General features: G+C 39.7%; 1 protein-coding gene across 8 annotated transcripts in view; it reads left to right on the top strand.

The window, feature by feature from the left end:
* The first annotated feature begins 693 nt into the window (after positions 1-693).
* Positions 694-13,048, top strand: part of AGGF1 (angiogenic factor with G-patch and FHA domains 1) — a 98,690-nt gene continuing 86,335 nt past the window's right edge. For all 8 annotated transcript variants that reach the window (XR_005987255.1, XR_005987254.1, XR_005987256.1 and 5 more), the window contains exons 1-5: positions 694-1,220; positions 3,796-3,898; positions 5,103-5,305; positions 5,678-5,842; positions 8,758-8,946. Coding sequence is in view for 4 of the 8 variants with exons in the window: in XM_041751514.1 (XP_041607448.1) it covers positions 1,029-1,220; positions 3,796-3,898; positions 5,103-5,305; positions 5,678-5,842; positions 8,758-8,946 (852 nt within the window). In the remaining 4 variants the exon portion in view is untranslated. The remainder of the gene's footprint in view (positions 1,221-3,795; positions 3,899-5,102; positions 5,306-5,677; positions 5,843-8,757; positions 8,947-13,048) is intronic.

The raw sequence follows: 13,048 nt of genomic DNA, 5'->3' as shown, positions 1-13,048 counted from the left end.
AGCCTCAGAGAACTATGTTGTGCCCTGGCCGAGCGTTATCTCTGTAAACCCTGACAAATTATTTTTGGAGTCTGCGTTGACACCTGAAAAGTGCTGCAGAACGAAGAGCTGCCAAGTGGACGGAGTGCACGGAGCGCGGAAGCTTCCTGCTCGCCGGTGCCGGGCAGGCAGGAGCCCGCGGGGCCACCTTTGTCCTCCATTAACCGCACAGAATAACCCAAACTGGGGTCTTTCCCAGAATCAGGCTTACTGACAGAGAGGAGTTTTATCTGTGCGGTGGGGCAGACACCTAACCGCTCATCTAGGCTCCGTGCAAGTGCACCCCCGTCTGAAGTCTGACTCCTCTCGTTTTTACTCCCGCGGAGCTCATCGTACCTATCTACATTTTCATGTCTATGTGGATTTCCTCATATCTATGCCTATTAAATTAAATTTTTCTTATTAGCCTGTCTCATGTAAATTCGATTCTTAGTGCAGCTGGAAGGACCTAAGAGGAGGCGGAAACTCGCGCTCCCCGACGTCGGCAAGTGTTAAAAACCTGGGACCAGAGGCAGCGACCCTGCAGGTGCCCGCAGCACTTTGCAGCCGCTTTGAAAGGACTCCAGGGCGCCAGGTGGAGGCCGCGCGTGCGCCGCAGGGCCCTTCGCAGGACCCGTAGCTTCCTCCAGGCTCGGCCCCGCCCACCGCCCGCGCGCCCGCTTCCGGCTCAGCCCGGGGTCTTCGGAGTGCGTCTGGCCCCGCTGCCCGGCGCGGATCATTTCTGCGGCGTTTCCCCAGCTCTGTCGGTCGCCGGGGGAAGGTACCGACAGGAAGTCTCCGCGTTTCCGCATCTGGCGGGGTGCGCTGCGCCCATCCTCTTCCCTCGCTCGCTGCGGGCGGGGAGCGCCAGGCGTCATGGCCAGCGGCCGCTGCGGCCGGGCCGGCCCGAGGACCACCCTCCGCGTCCGCGCGCTCTCGCGGCCTGAGGCCCCGCCGGCGGCCGGCTCCGTGTGAGCGCCCCCGGCCCCGCCCCCGCCCGCGCCGGGCCCATGGCCTCCGAGGCCCCGCCGTCGCCGCCGTCCCCGGAGCCCGAGCTGGCCCAGCTGAGGCGGAAGGTGGAGAAGTTGGAAGGCGAGCTGCGGAGCTGCAAGCGGCAGGTGCGGGAGATCGAGAAGCTGCTGCATCACACGGAGCGGCTGTACCAGAGCGCGGAGAGCAGCAACCAGGAGCTCCGCAGCCAGGTGCGCGGCGCCGGCGGGCTCCCGGGCGGGCCCCGAGCCGCTCTGGAGAGCCCTGCAAGGAGATGCAGGTGCCTCTGCCAGCCAGCCCGAGGCCGGGCTCTGGGTTTGGGGAGTGCAGGAGCTGCCGCGGGGCGCGACCCGAGTCACCTTAGTTTTCACTCTCGCTGGTGACGTTCCCGTGGCTCTAGGAACATGGATATTATTTTTTTTCTCGATCCCTTTGGAGTGTGTCAAAGCTCTGGACTTGAAGCTAGAACCTCAGTTGGCCGTAAAATGACAATGTTAGCACCGCGCACGCGCGCGGAGGTTAAGTCAGATTAAGCACGAACGAGCAGTCTAGAGTTTTACAAACTGTTGAGCGCTGTGCATGTGTCAGAGGTGGTTTTTCTGGGCGTTCACCAGCTTGAGTTTTCTGCTGAAAACTGGGAGGCCAGAATTGTCTTTGTTAGAGACACTAACCAGCTATCTTCATTTTCCTAAAATGGGGTAAGGATAAGTATTTGTCTTTTTTTTTTTTTTTAACTTTTAAAAAGGAACATAATATATTTTTCCAGCTTCATTTGTTGGACAGTTACACTCTCCCAACAAGTTGTGTCTATGTAATTATTAGTGGCAAACTGTTGTCTAGTCCGTTGTAATAGTTGGTATATTTGCTAAAATTTGCACATGAAGACTGTGCGCTAAAACAGTGGTAGCCTTTGTTATTTCTGGTTATCAAACGATCTTGAAAATAACTGCTGAGATGCAGTGAAGGGTGTCTGTTGGATAGCTTGTTAATGTGGCGTTTCGGAAGACACTGTGAGCTCTTGGAGAGAAACGCGTGAGGACTGCCCTGGAGACCGCACGGAGGGTTAAACTATCATGACGGAAGGGGAGCAAAAGATTCCTGTAAGATTCCTTTTAAAAAGCCCTTTTATGATTCTCAATTTTTAATCTCAAGCTCTAAAAAAAGAACATTTTTGTTAGCCTTCGAAGAGCCAGCATTTTGTTAGTGTGAATTTGATAGTAGTCTAATGGGAAATTGAAATGCACAAAAAGCTTTGACTCTACTGGTGACAGTGATGACTCTTCTTTACCCTCTTAGTGAGCTTCTCCTGATGGTGGGTAGAGGTTGGTTAACTGTCCTCTCAAATTACTAAATAATGTTTTATCTGAAGTGGTAAAGTCGGCTTGAGAATTGAAGGTGAGCTGATGGAAAAATGTAGTATAGGTTTCAGACTCTGAACCTTGGGCAGATTACTTTGTCTCTTTGGGTTTCTCATGTAAAATAGTGATTAGGGCCTCTATTCTGCAACATGTTTGGAAGAATTAATGAGAGGTTATCCAGAGTACTAAGTTTGGTGCCAAGCATGTAGCAGATACTAAATAAATTATCAAGTTTATAGTAATAGTGGTAGTAGCTGGAGCCAGGACTGGAGCAGGGCAGTCAGTAACTCAGGGCAAAAAATGTAAGGGGTACTCGTTCTCTGGTACAGACTCTGTACTTGTATGGAGCTGAGAGTGAGTCCTCTTTAAATTTTGTGCTCTGGGGCACCCGGGTGGCTCAGTGGTTGAGCGTCTGCCTTGAGCTCAGGTGGTGACCCCAGGGTCCCGGGATCGAGTCCCACATCAGGCTCCCCTCGAGGAGCCTGCTTCTCCCTCTGCCTATGTCTCTGCCTCTCTCTGTGTTGTCTCTCATGAATAAATAAATAAAATCTTTAAAAAAGGAATAAATACATTTTCTGCTCTGGATGCCTTGCTTGCTTCACTCTAGTTCCAGCAGTGGTGCTAATAGGATCTGATAACTAATGAAGTGCTAGATAATGTGTGTATAATCAGTCTTATCACCTTTCTCCTTTTAAGTTTTGTGTGTCATTAAGTATTTAAAAGCTTGTTTTTTAGTTGATTTCATGCCTATCGTAGACGTCTCACACGGAGATCCTTTCTGAATGTGAAGTGTGTGTTTATGGGATTGCTCCTCATCTGCTATGGGCGTTTTCACAGTGTTGCTCTGGCCCTGGCATTCAGTGAGGCCCAGGGAGGACAGATGCCCCTCTGAGACAGTGACCTATCTTCCCTTCTGCTGCAGTTGTTTAGTCATAAGACTGCTATCTGCTGTTTAAAGAAAAAAAAGTGCATTAAAACATGCAAGTGAATATTAATATATTTAAGTGAATAATTAATTCTAGGTGGAGGACACTGAATGATGCTAGATAATTTAATCTGGTGAATGGGTATTAATGGTTTTTAAACTAATTCTTTAGGAAGAACTGCTGATTAAAATTTTAGTATAAAAACATTCTTACTGTTAGAAATAAGGGCTCCTGTTCACAGAGCCCTATTTTAGTTCATCTGATTTTTGGAAGGAATATTTTGAGGTTTAGCAAGAGTATAAAAATAGAAACATTTCCCTCTGCAAATGTGAACGATGAAAGAAAGTTAATTATAGTGTTTTTATTTTTTCTGAAAAGGAAGCTAGCACCTTTTGTGCTTCTCTAAAACTTCTCCAAGAAAAATGTCATAATTTCAGGAGAATGGTGTATATATTATTAGATAGCTATATGATATATTTTTCTAAAGTTTTTTTTTCTTTTAGGTAGAGGAGCTCAGTAAAATACTCCATTGTGGGAGAAATGAAGACAGTAAGAAGTCTGATGTAGAAGTACAAACAGAGAACCACCCTCCTTGGTCAATCTCAGGTATTCAGCTTATAGCGAAGATACCTTACTGCTATTACGTTCACATCATGTTGAGGTGATGTGAACGTAAATTTACTTTAAACTTAAAATAGACATACATGTAGATAAAGCTGAGAACTGTAATGTTGACTTCTCATATGATTTGGTATTTTCAGATAATCTCTATGCTCTTCTGGTGGGAAGACAGAAATGTCATTCTGTAAATATATTATATTGCTCATGTGTTTTCAGTGGCACATAACTGAGTAATGTTTGCCATGCTGTGAATCGTCTACTTGAATCTGCCTTCCTTGTAACCAGGCATCTGTGTTTTCTGGTTGATGCGTTCCACTTAGCATTGCATTCAGTGCCGGTGTCTTAGGCTCTTACAGGAGTGATGAGCTCACAACCATGACCTCATCAGTAGCCTTGTGAGGCAAAGTAATTGAGCAACTGGGTTTTAATAAATAGGGATCACAGGAAATGATCTTTACGTTAAGTTTTGCCTTCTTATATTTAGTATGTGATTTAACTAATTTGTTAAACACAGCAATAGTATTAACATTACATATTTGTATGACTTTTTTAAAGCCAGCATCATGAGAGAAATTTGACAGAAAAATCAGCTCTTGATCTTTATTTCCATTTGTCATTCCATTTCCACTCCATTCCATATGCAACAGTATATGATTAGAAGTTAAGAGTTACTCTTTTATTGATAGCACACAACCTATTCACCTGTTTTCTTTTTTTGTTTTTGCTAGGGGAAATCCAAATCTACCTTTTTTATTTTTATTTACATTTTAAAATATTTTATTTGTCAAAGAGAGCAAGCACAAGCAGGGACTACGGCAGGCAGAGGGAGAAGCAGACTCCCCACTGAACAGGGAGCCCAACTTGGGGCTTGATCTCAGGACCTTGAGATTATGACCTGAGCCGAAAGCAGACACTTAACCAACTAAGTCACCCAGGTGTCCCCCAAATCCACCTTTTTAAAAACTTTTTAGTTTGACAGCTAGGGTATTGAAGGTGACATTAGAATCAAAGATAGATACTTCTGCTGATTTATCTGCACGGTCCATTTAATCTGTTAAATTGTATACAGTTTAAAAATACCATATGTTTGCATCATGTCCTGTATTATGTTCAGTGTTGGTGGTTGGGAATTAACTCCTCTTCATATATATTTTTCTAATATGATATCCCCTAATTTTTTTTGCTCCAGATTATTATTATCAGACATACTATAAGGATGTTAGTCTTCCAAATAAAGTGACTGAACTCTCAGTTCAGCAAGATCAGGATATCAAAGCTTCTACTTTAAATTCTGAAGACCAGTCACAAATAGATAATGATGCTTACACTGGTACTGATATAACAGAACATGCTAAATGTGCAGAAGAGGACCATTTTGCCTCAAATTCCCAGGTAATAAAATGCTTAACCTGAAATTGTTGATGCCCAAAAACGTGTCTTTTGTTGTTGTTATATAGAAAAATAGACTTCTTTAATCTATCACGATATATACAAAGATTATAAACATTCTATGTATAATGATGCAGTGAATATTACAGTTTAAGTAAAAAAACAAACTGGGTTAAAATTGAATTAACTGAAACTCTAGTAACTATTTTTTAAAGGGGACCAAACTGTAATTGATAGCGATCTCTTTCCATTGCAGAAATTAAAGTCTTATTATTTAAAATTGCTTTAAGTCTATTCATTGTTTTTACTTCTTTTAACTTTTAAAGTGATAAAATGAAGTTTTTGTCTTACTTGATATGAATGTATCATACCTAGGAGTCAGCATCTGTATTAGCAGCAGAAGATACATCCTTAGAAGGTTCTTCATTAGCTGAAAGTTTGAGAGCTGCAGCAGAAGCTGCTGTGTCTCAGACTGGATTTAGTTATGATGAGAACACTGGACTGTATTTTGATCACAGCACTGGTTTCTATTATGATTCTGTAAGTATCTTGGACCGTTTAATGTTGTATGGTTGTATACTTGCTGCTTGATACCAAGTATTAAACCCTAAGCTGAAGTAAGAAAAGCAAGAAACTGGATTGAAAAATTATATTTGATTCAAAGCTATTTGACAGGAGTAGAGAGTTATAAAATTGCTTTTGATGCTGCACTTCTAAATTTTTAATAAGTTAATTGTGATTGTTAGATTAGTACTTCAGAAAAATCAATAACCTTTTTTTTTTTTTTTTTTAATTTTTATTTATTTATGATAGTCACACACACACACAGAGAGAGAGAGAGAGGCAGAGACACAGGCAGAGGGAGAAGCAGGCTCCATGCACCGGGAGCCCGACGTGGGATTCGATCCTGGGTCTCCAGGATCGCGCCCTGGGCCAAAGGCAGGCGCCAAACCGTCAATAACCTTTTATATGTAAAGTAACACAAAAATGTTAGAACATTTATTAATAAAAGCAGACAGTTAACTGCATTGTTGTAAAGTGTTTAAGAACCTAATGTTTTTTCATAGAATTTGTAAGGAAGTGACGCTGTTAATTCTAGGCCTGATGTGAGATTTTTAAAAATTGTTTCAAGTACTTAGGAATCCATTTGAGCCCTAGAGAAAGTCTTTTTTCTTGAGTTCTCAATAGTATGTTTATTATTAGTTTAAAAGTTCTATGGCGGGGATCCCTGGGTGGCGCAGCGGTTTAGCGCCTGCCTTTAGCCCAGGGCGCGATCTTGGAGACCCGGGATCGAATCCCATGTCGGGCTCCCGGTGCATGGAGCCTGCTTCTCCCTCTGCCTGTGTCTCTGCCTCTCTCTCTCTCTCTCTCTCTCTCTCTCTCTCTCTGTGTGACTATCATAAATAAATAAAAAAAAATTAAAAAAAAAAAAAGTTCCATGGCTTTTAAGTGTTTCACTTTTAAAAAATATTAACAGTGAGAACTAAAAAAAAAACAAAACAAAAATAAAACAGTGAGAACTAGGGAATTTGTGTGGAATAAGATATGTAATGGACCACTGATTAGGACAGAACTAGAAAATAAAGTTATTGATTTATATATAATCCAATGTTATGACTGTTGACTTTTAGTACTTAATTGGATTTCATTCAGGATTTGATGACAATGATGATGGAACTTACATACCTATATACCTCAGCCTCAGTGGTCTAGGCAGGTGATCTGGTCCTCAGAAATTACAGAATGTAGTACCCAAAAGTGAAGCAGATGTTCACCATTCCAGTCCCTGAAACTATTGTTAACTAATCTAGGGAACATAATGATGATCCTAAATACCTTAGAGAAAGGATTTCATTAGCTTGTTGGTTTATACTTGGTATACTCTCTAAATATCTTATAAGGAGAGGACTTTCTTTCACAGGAGTATGCTAATTGACAATGCTAATTAATTCCCAGAAAATTAATGTTTAAACTCCTGTTACCAAAGAGAATAGCAGGCAGCCCTGGTGGCTCAGCGGTTTAGCGCTGCCTTCAGCCCAGGGTGTGATCCTGGAGACCTGGGATCGAGTCCCACGTCGGACTCCTTTTGTGGAGCCTGCTTCTCCCTCTGCCTGTGTCTCTGCCCCCCTCTCTCTCTCTGATGAAGAAATAAATAAAATCTTTAAAAACAAAACAAAGAATAGCTATTATTTAATTGGTTTTGAGGAAAATACAGAGTTTATACAAGTGTATGATATTAGTTTTCATCATTCTCATACCTTCCTTTCTGTAGCTTTCCTCCTGACATTTCTTCTGTAAATGGTTAGTTATATTTTGCTGATTATATGTTTCAGTAAATTAGGTACTTCATTGTTTTGCCCTTATTTAACTAGTTTTCATTTTATTGTAATTAAATCATTTTCTTATATTTTTGAAAATGTGTTTTGGACTGAAAGAGGTAAGAGATTAAACATGTTAGAGTTGTAAAGTTTTAGTATCATTAATAGTAAAGATTAGAAAGCTTCCATTCAATTTTTTAGTTATAGTAGAGATTGAATTCTAAATATTTTTGTAAGAGACCTGCAAAGTGAATTAAAGACAATAAATTATAGTAATATCAACAGAAAAATACTCTTTTCCAGGCAGTTTTAGTTGCTTAACCTTAGTATAACATAAAACTTTTCCAGGTCTGATCTGCATGGATTTATGAAGTAAATAAAAATAAAGACTGTTGAATTAAATCTTGGTTATACAGTATAGGCCATTATCAAATAAATGCAGATGTCTTTTTTCTAGTTTTTAATCCATAATTTGCCAAAATTCATTTTTGCATGGTTCTTTCACTTATTTCATTACTTAGAGTAGAATTAACGAAGATAGTTGTTTATCAATTTCTTTATATACAATGTATTTATGAGCTTAATTTTATTTTTGAATTTTTCTTTGGGGCTTTTAGTCATGAGCACTAAAAGGCAAATATTTGTTTTATACATGGAGAGGAGAGTTTGGAGGGGCGGTGTTTATACTACCAAATCATTATTGTGTAATCATAAGGATAATGAGTCTGGAATTACTTTTATATAGTCAGCTTTTTCTGATGCATGCCTTAGTTTTCATGACTTCTAAAAAGGTATTCTGTTGCCATTTTCATTAATGTATCAAGTTGAACCATATGAAATTGCTGTTTCTCTTAAGTATGAAAATGGCAAAATATTGGCATTTTCATGAGATTCAAGTTAATATTCGAATGTATTCATTTTTTATACTAGGAAAATTAGAGCAAATATTGAATGGTAAGTATTTTGGAAACTTAGAAGCATTTTTCATTCTGTCTTTACTCATTATCTTCAGAAAATAGAGTTCTTAAAAGAAAGAAACATTTACTATTTTTGAATATATTTGACATTTCTGTTGTTTATTTTTAAATTTTATTTTATCATCTGACTGGAACTTAACTTTTTTCTTGACTTTGAAAGGAAAATCAACTATATTATGATCCTTCCACTGGAATATATTACTACTGTGATGTGGAAAGTGGTCGATACCAATTTCATTCTCGAGTCGATTTGCAACCTTATCAGACTTGTGGCACAAAACAAAGTAAGGATAAAAAATTGAAGAAGAAAAGAAAGGATCCAGATTCTTCTTTAGCAAATGAGGAAAAGGTAATGTCTTCATAATTTAAAAAATATACCTAATAATGATACAATAATTTGTCAAAGTTTTTGATGAAACCAAAAATTATCATTGAGTAGCTGTATTTCAGACATACCCATTAAGTTAAGATACCAGAACCTGTCAACCAAGGAACATTCAGATGTGGCAAAGATGGACTTTTTCACAAATTCTTAGTAGAAGTAGAAAGAATTTCTTAACATTTGAAGGAGGTAGATTTAGGGCAGATAAAATACTCATGTGTTACATAATTTGGAAGAAGAGCAGTCAGACCCTCAATCAATACGTTGATGTCAGGGTACCTGGGTGGCTCAGTCAAACACCTGCCTTTGGCTTGGATCATGATCCTGGGGTCAAGCCCCACATCGGGCTTCTTGCTTTGTGGGGAGCCTACTTCTCTATTTCCCTCTTTTTGCTGCTCCCTCTTCTGCTTGTGCTCTCCTTCCCTGTCAAATAAATAAAATCTCAAAAAAAAAAAAAAAAAGTGGAAATTGGTGTCCTTTTTTTTTTTTTTTTTTAATTTATTCGAGACAGAGAGGCAGAGACATAGGCAGAGGGAAAAGCAGGCTCCTTGCGGAGAACCCAATATGGGATTCAATCCCAGGATCACAAATCTGAGCCAAAAGCAGATGCTCAACCCCTGAGCCACCCAGATTGCCCCCCCCCCCCCACTGCCTTTTAATGATTTATTTTAGAGAGAGCGAGCAGGGGGAGAGGCAGAAGGAGAAGAGTGAATCCTCAAACAGACTCCCTGCATAGCGGGAAGCCCGATGCAGGGCTTGATTCCATGACCCTGAGATCACAATGCCATCTGAAACCAAGAGCCCATTGCTTACCCTTGGTGTCTTTCGGGAAAATAGATTGGCCCTTTGTTTCAATAATCGTAAACATGTTCATCCTCTTTAACTGAAAAATCTCATTTCAGGTAATTTTTTTAAAAATCCAAGGAGAGGGGCATCTGGTGGCTTAGTTGAGCATCCAACTTGATTTCAGCTCAGGTCATGATCTTGGGGTTGTGAGATTGAGCCCCATGTTGGACTCTGTACTCAGCATGGAGTCTACTTGAGATCCTATCCCTCTGCCCCTTCCCTTGCTTGTGTGTGCATACATGCCCTGTCTCTAAAATAAATAAATAAAATCTCTTAAAAATCTCCAAAGAAAGGAAAATGCCCGTGTGTAGTTATATAGCAATTTTTTTTTTTTTTAAGATTTTATTTATTTACTCATGAGAGACGGAGAGAGAGAGAGAAGCAGAGACACAGGCAGAGGGAGACACATCCCTGCACATCCCTGCACATCCCTGCACATGCAGGTTGCCCGATGTGGGACTCGATCCCGGGTCTCCAGGATCACACCCTGAGCCAAAGGCAGACACAACCACTGAGCCACCCAGGCGTCCCTATAGCAATATTTTTAAGAACAGAATAAAATTAAGAATTCAGGGATCCCTGGGTGGTGCAGCGGTTTGGCGCCTGCCTTTGGCCCAGGGCGCGATCCTGGAGACCCGGGATCGAATCCCACATTGGGCTCCCGGTGCATGGAGCCTGCTTCTCCTCCCTCTGCCTGTGTCTCTGCCTCTTTCTCTCTCTGTGACTATCATAAATAAATAAAAATTAAAAAAAAAAATTAAGAATTCAAATGGCCTACAAGATACTGGTTAAGAGAAAGATAGTATATATAATCAAAAAAGCATTCTTTAGGCCTTAAAATGGTAGTTTATAAAGATTTGGGAGAATTTTAAAAATGATTATGACATAGGGTTAAATTTAAAGAAGGAAAATATAAAAAAATGTTACCGCTGTTCTTATGTGTAGTCCCTAAACAGATAAGGTTGGTGGTTTATATGCAGGAGAGGAGGCTTATTTGTTACATTGGCATTTTGTGAATTGTAAGTACTATATACTTCACTCTTAAATTTTCATGTCCTGTGTTTCTCTTAGTCAAAGAGTTTTTAAAATGTATAATACTAAAGTTCACATATGGAATTAGGTTTCTTCTGAATTTACTGTATTTGATTTGTTTGTATTTCTCTTATTTTCATTGATGTACATAGGAATAGAAAAGAGTGTAATTAAACACTAAAAATGATTTTTCAGTGTGCTTTCGAGACCTCTGTTTTATTTTATTTTTTATTTTATTTTATTTTTTTTTAAGTTTTATTTATTTTTATTTATGATAGTCACAGAGAGAGAGAGAGAGAGAGGCAGAGACACAGGCAGAGGGAGAAGCAGGCTCCATGCACCGGGAGCCTGACGTGGGATTCGATCCCGGGTCTCCAGGATCGCGCCCTGGGCCAAAGACAGGCGCCAAACCGCTGCGCCACCCAGGGATCCCGAGACCTCTGTTTTAATGACTTCTTTCTGTTTCTGGTAGTTGAACTATTTGAAAGGATAGGTTGTAAAGTCCTGTCTAGCAATAGAAAACATATAGGGACCTTAAATGACTTTTTTTGACAAACTAGAGAATGAAATTTGAAAGTGTTTGGTGAGATTTTAGTCCAGGTTCTCATGACTGCTGATCTTTACCATCCCTCTTCAAAAATATGCAAACTCTAGGATAGGGACTTAAAAATCCTGATGGGATTTTGAGAATTCCCCAAATATTCTAAAAGGTAGCTGTGAAGCATGGGAGACCATTTAAGACTTCCTTATCTTTTTTTTTTTTAAAGATACTCTTGAACCTCAGTCTTTGCAAGTGGAGGTATGTGGAAAGAGATTGGTGTAAATAACTTGAAATATGCATATATGCCTCAATGCCCACAAATAAACCCCTTTCTTCTCTCGTAATATTTATCTAACATTCTGGTAGATGGTTTTTAAGTACCACCTCTGGCATTTTCACTCCTTTACCCTCCCCCCGCCCACATATGTTGTCTTATAATCAGTAATTATAATAAAATATATGAGATTGGAAACTGCTTTTTTTTTTTAAGTTTTTATTTATTCATGAGAGACACACAGAGAGAGGCAGAGACATAGGATAGGCAGAGGAGAATCAGGCTCCCTTGGGGAGCCCGATGTGGGACTTGATTCCAGGACCCCAGGATCACGATGTGAGCCAAAGGCCGATGCTCAACCACTGAGCCACCCAGGTATCCCCCCACACACACACCTTTTTTTTTTTTTTTTTAAAGAATATATAGATAGGGAAATTTTTACCTGTAATTCACAGTGGACTTTAAAGCTCCTCATATTTTTTCAGCTTATTGTCCTTGTTCTGGCCCTTGATGAGTTTGTATTGCTGGGAGCATATATATCACACTGTGAGTATTTAGCTGGTCTCCAAACTGAATTTATGCTGCTGTTAAAAATATGTGCTTAGGATGCTCTCATATTTTATAAAGTGACAAGACCATACTAATTCACTTCATTGTGTTGCTTTAGGTAGAAAGAAAATTCAGAGTATGTTACAAAGCATAGGAAAAAGGAGAATAATTCTTGATTCTTTTAAGTTCAAAATAATAGATTTGTTTATTTGTCCTATATGCCACCGCACACATGTATCATAAATAATAAAAGACTTATGCCCCCTAATTTGGAGTTTTAGAATAAAAGAGATGTAACTGATTCATCTATACCTTCAACTGTTTTGTATAATCAGACCAATTCTATGAAAGTACTAAATTTTAGTGAAATTGTAGCTCTGCTACATTAGGTACATCTAGATCTTTATTTTTTTTATTTTTTATTTTTTATTTTATTTTATTTTTTTATTTTTTTTAAAGATTTATTTTTTTATTTTAAGAGAGTGCACTCACATGTAAGTGCAAGTTGGAGGAGGGCCAAGGGTGTGCTGAGTGTGGACCAGACTTCGGGGCGCAATCCCACAATCAATGAGATGACCTGAGCCAAAACCAAGAGTTAGACGCTTAGTCATCTGAGCCATCTGTGCCCCACATCTGGATCTTTATTTTTAAATTTTTTTTTCCACATCTGGATCTTTAAATCACTGTTGTAATTAAAGCTGATTTTGACTTGATTATTGGTTAAAAGTTAAAAAAAAAATTAGGATAAATATATTCTCTAGGCATTCACTATCCAGTAAGGTAGCCAGCCACTAGTTAAACATGGCTGTTGAGCACTTGAAATGAGG

The sequence above is a fragment of the Vulpes lagopus genome, chromosome 4 (genome assembly GCF_018345385.1).
Source record: "Vulpes lagopus strain Blue_001 chromosome 4, ASM1834538v1, whole genome shotgun sequence".
NCBI lineage: Eukaryota > Metazoa > Chordata > Mammalia > Carnivora > Canidae > Vulpes > Vulpes lagopus.
The sequence above is the reverse complement of the archived record's forward strand: the minus strand, read 5'-3'. Positions and strand labels throughout refer to the sequence as shown.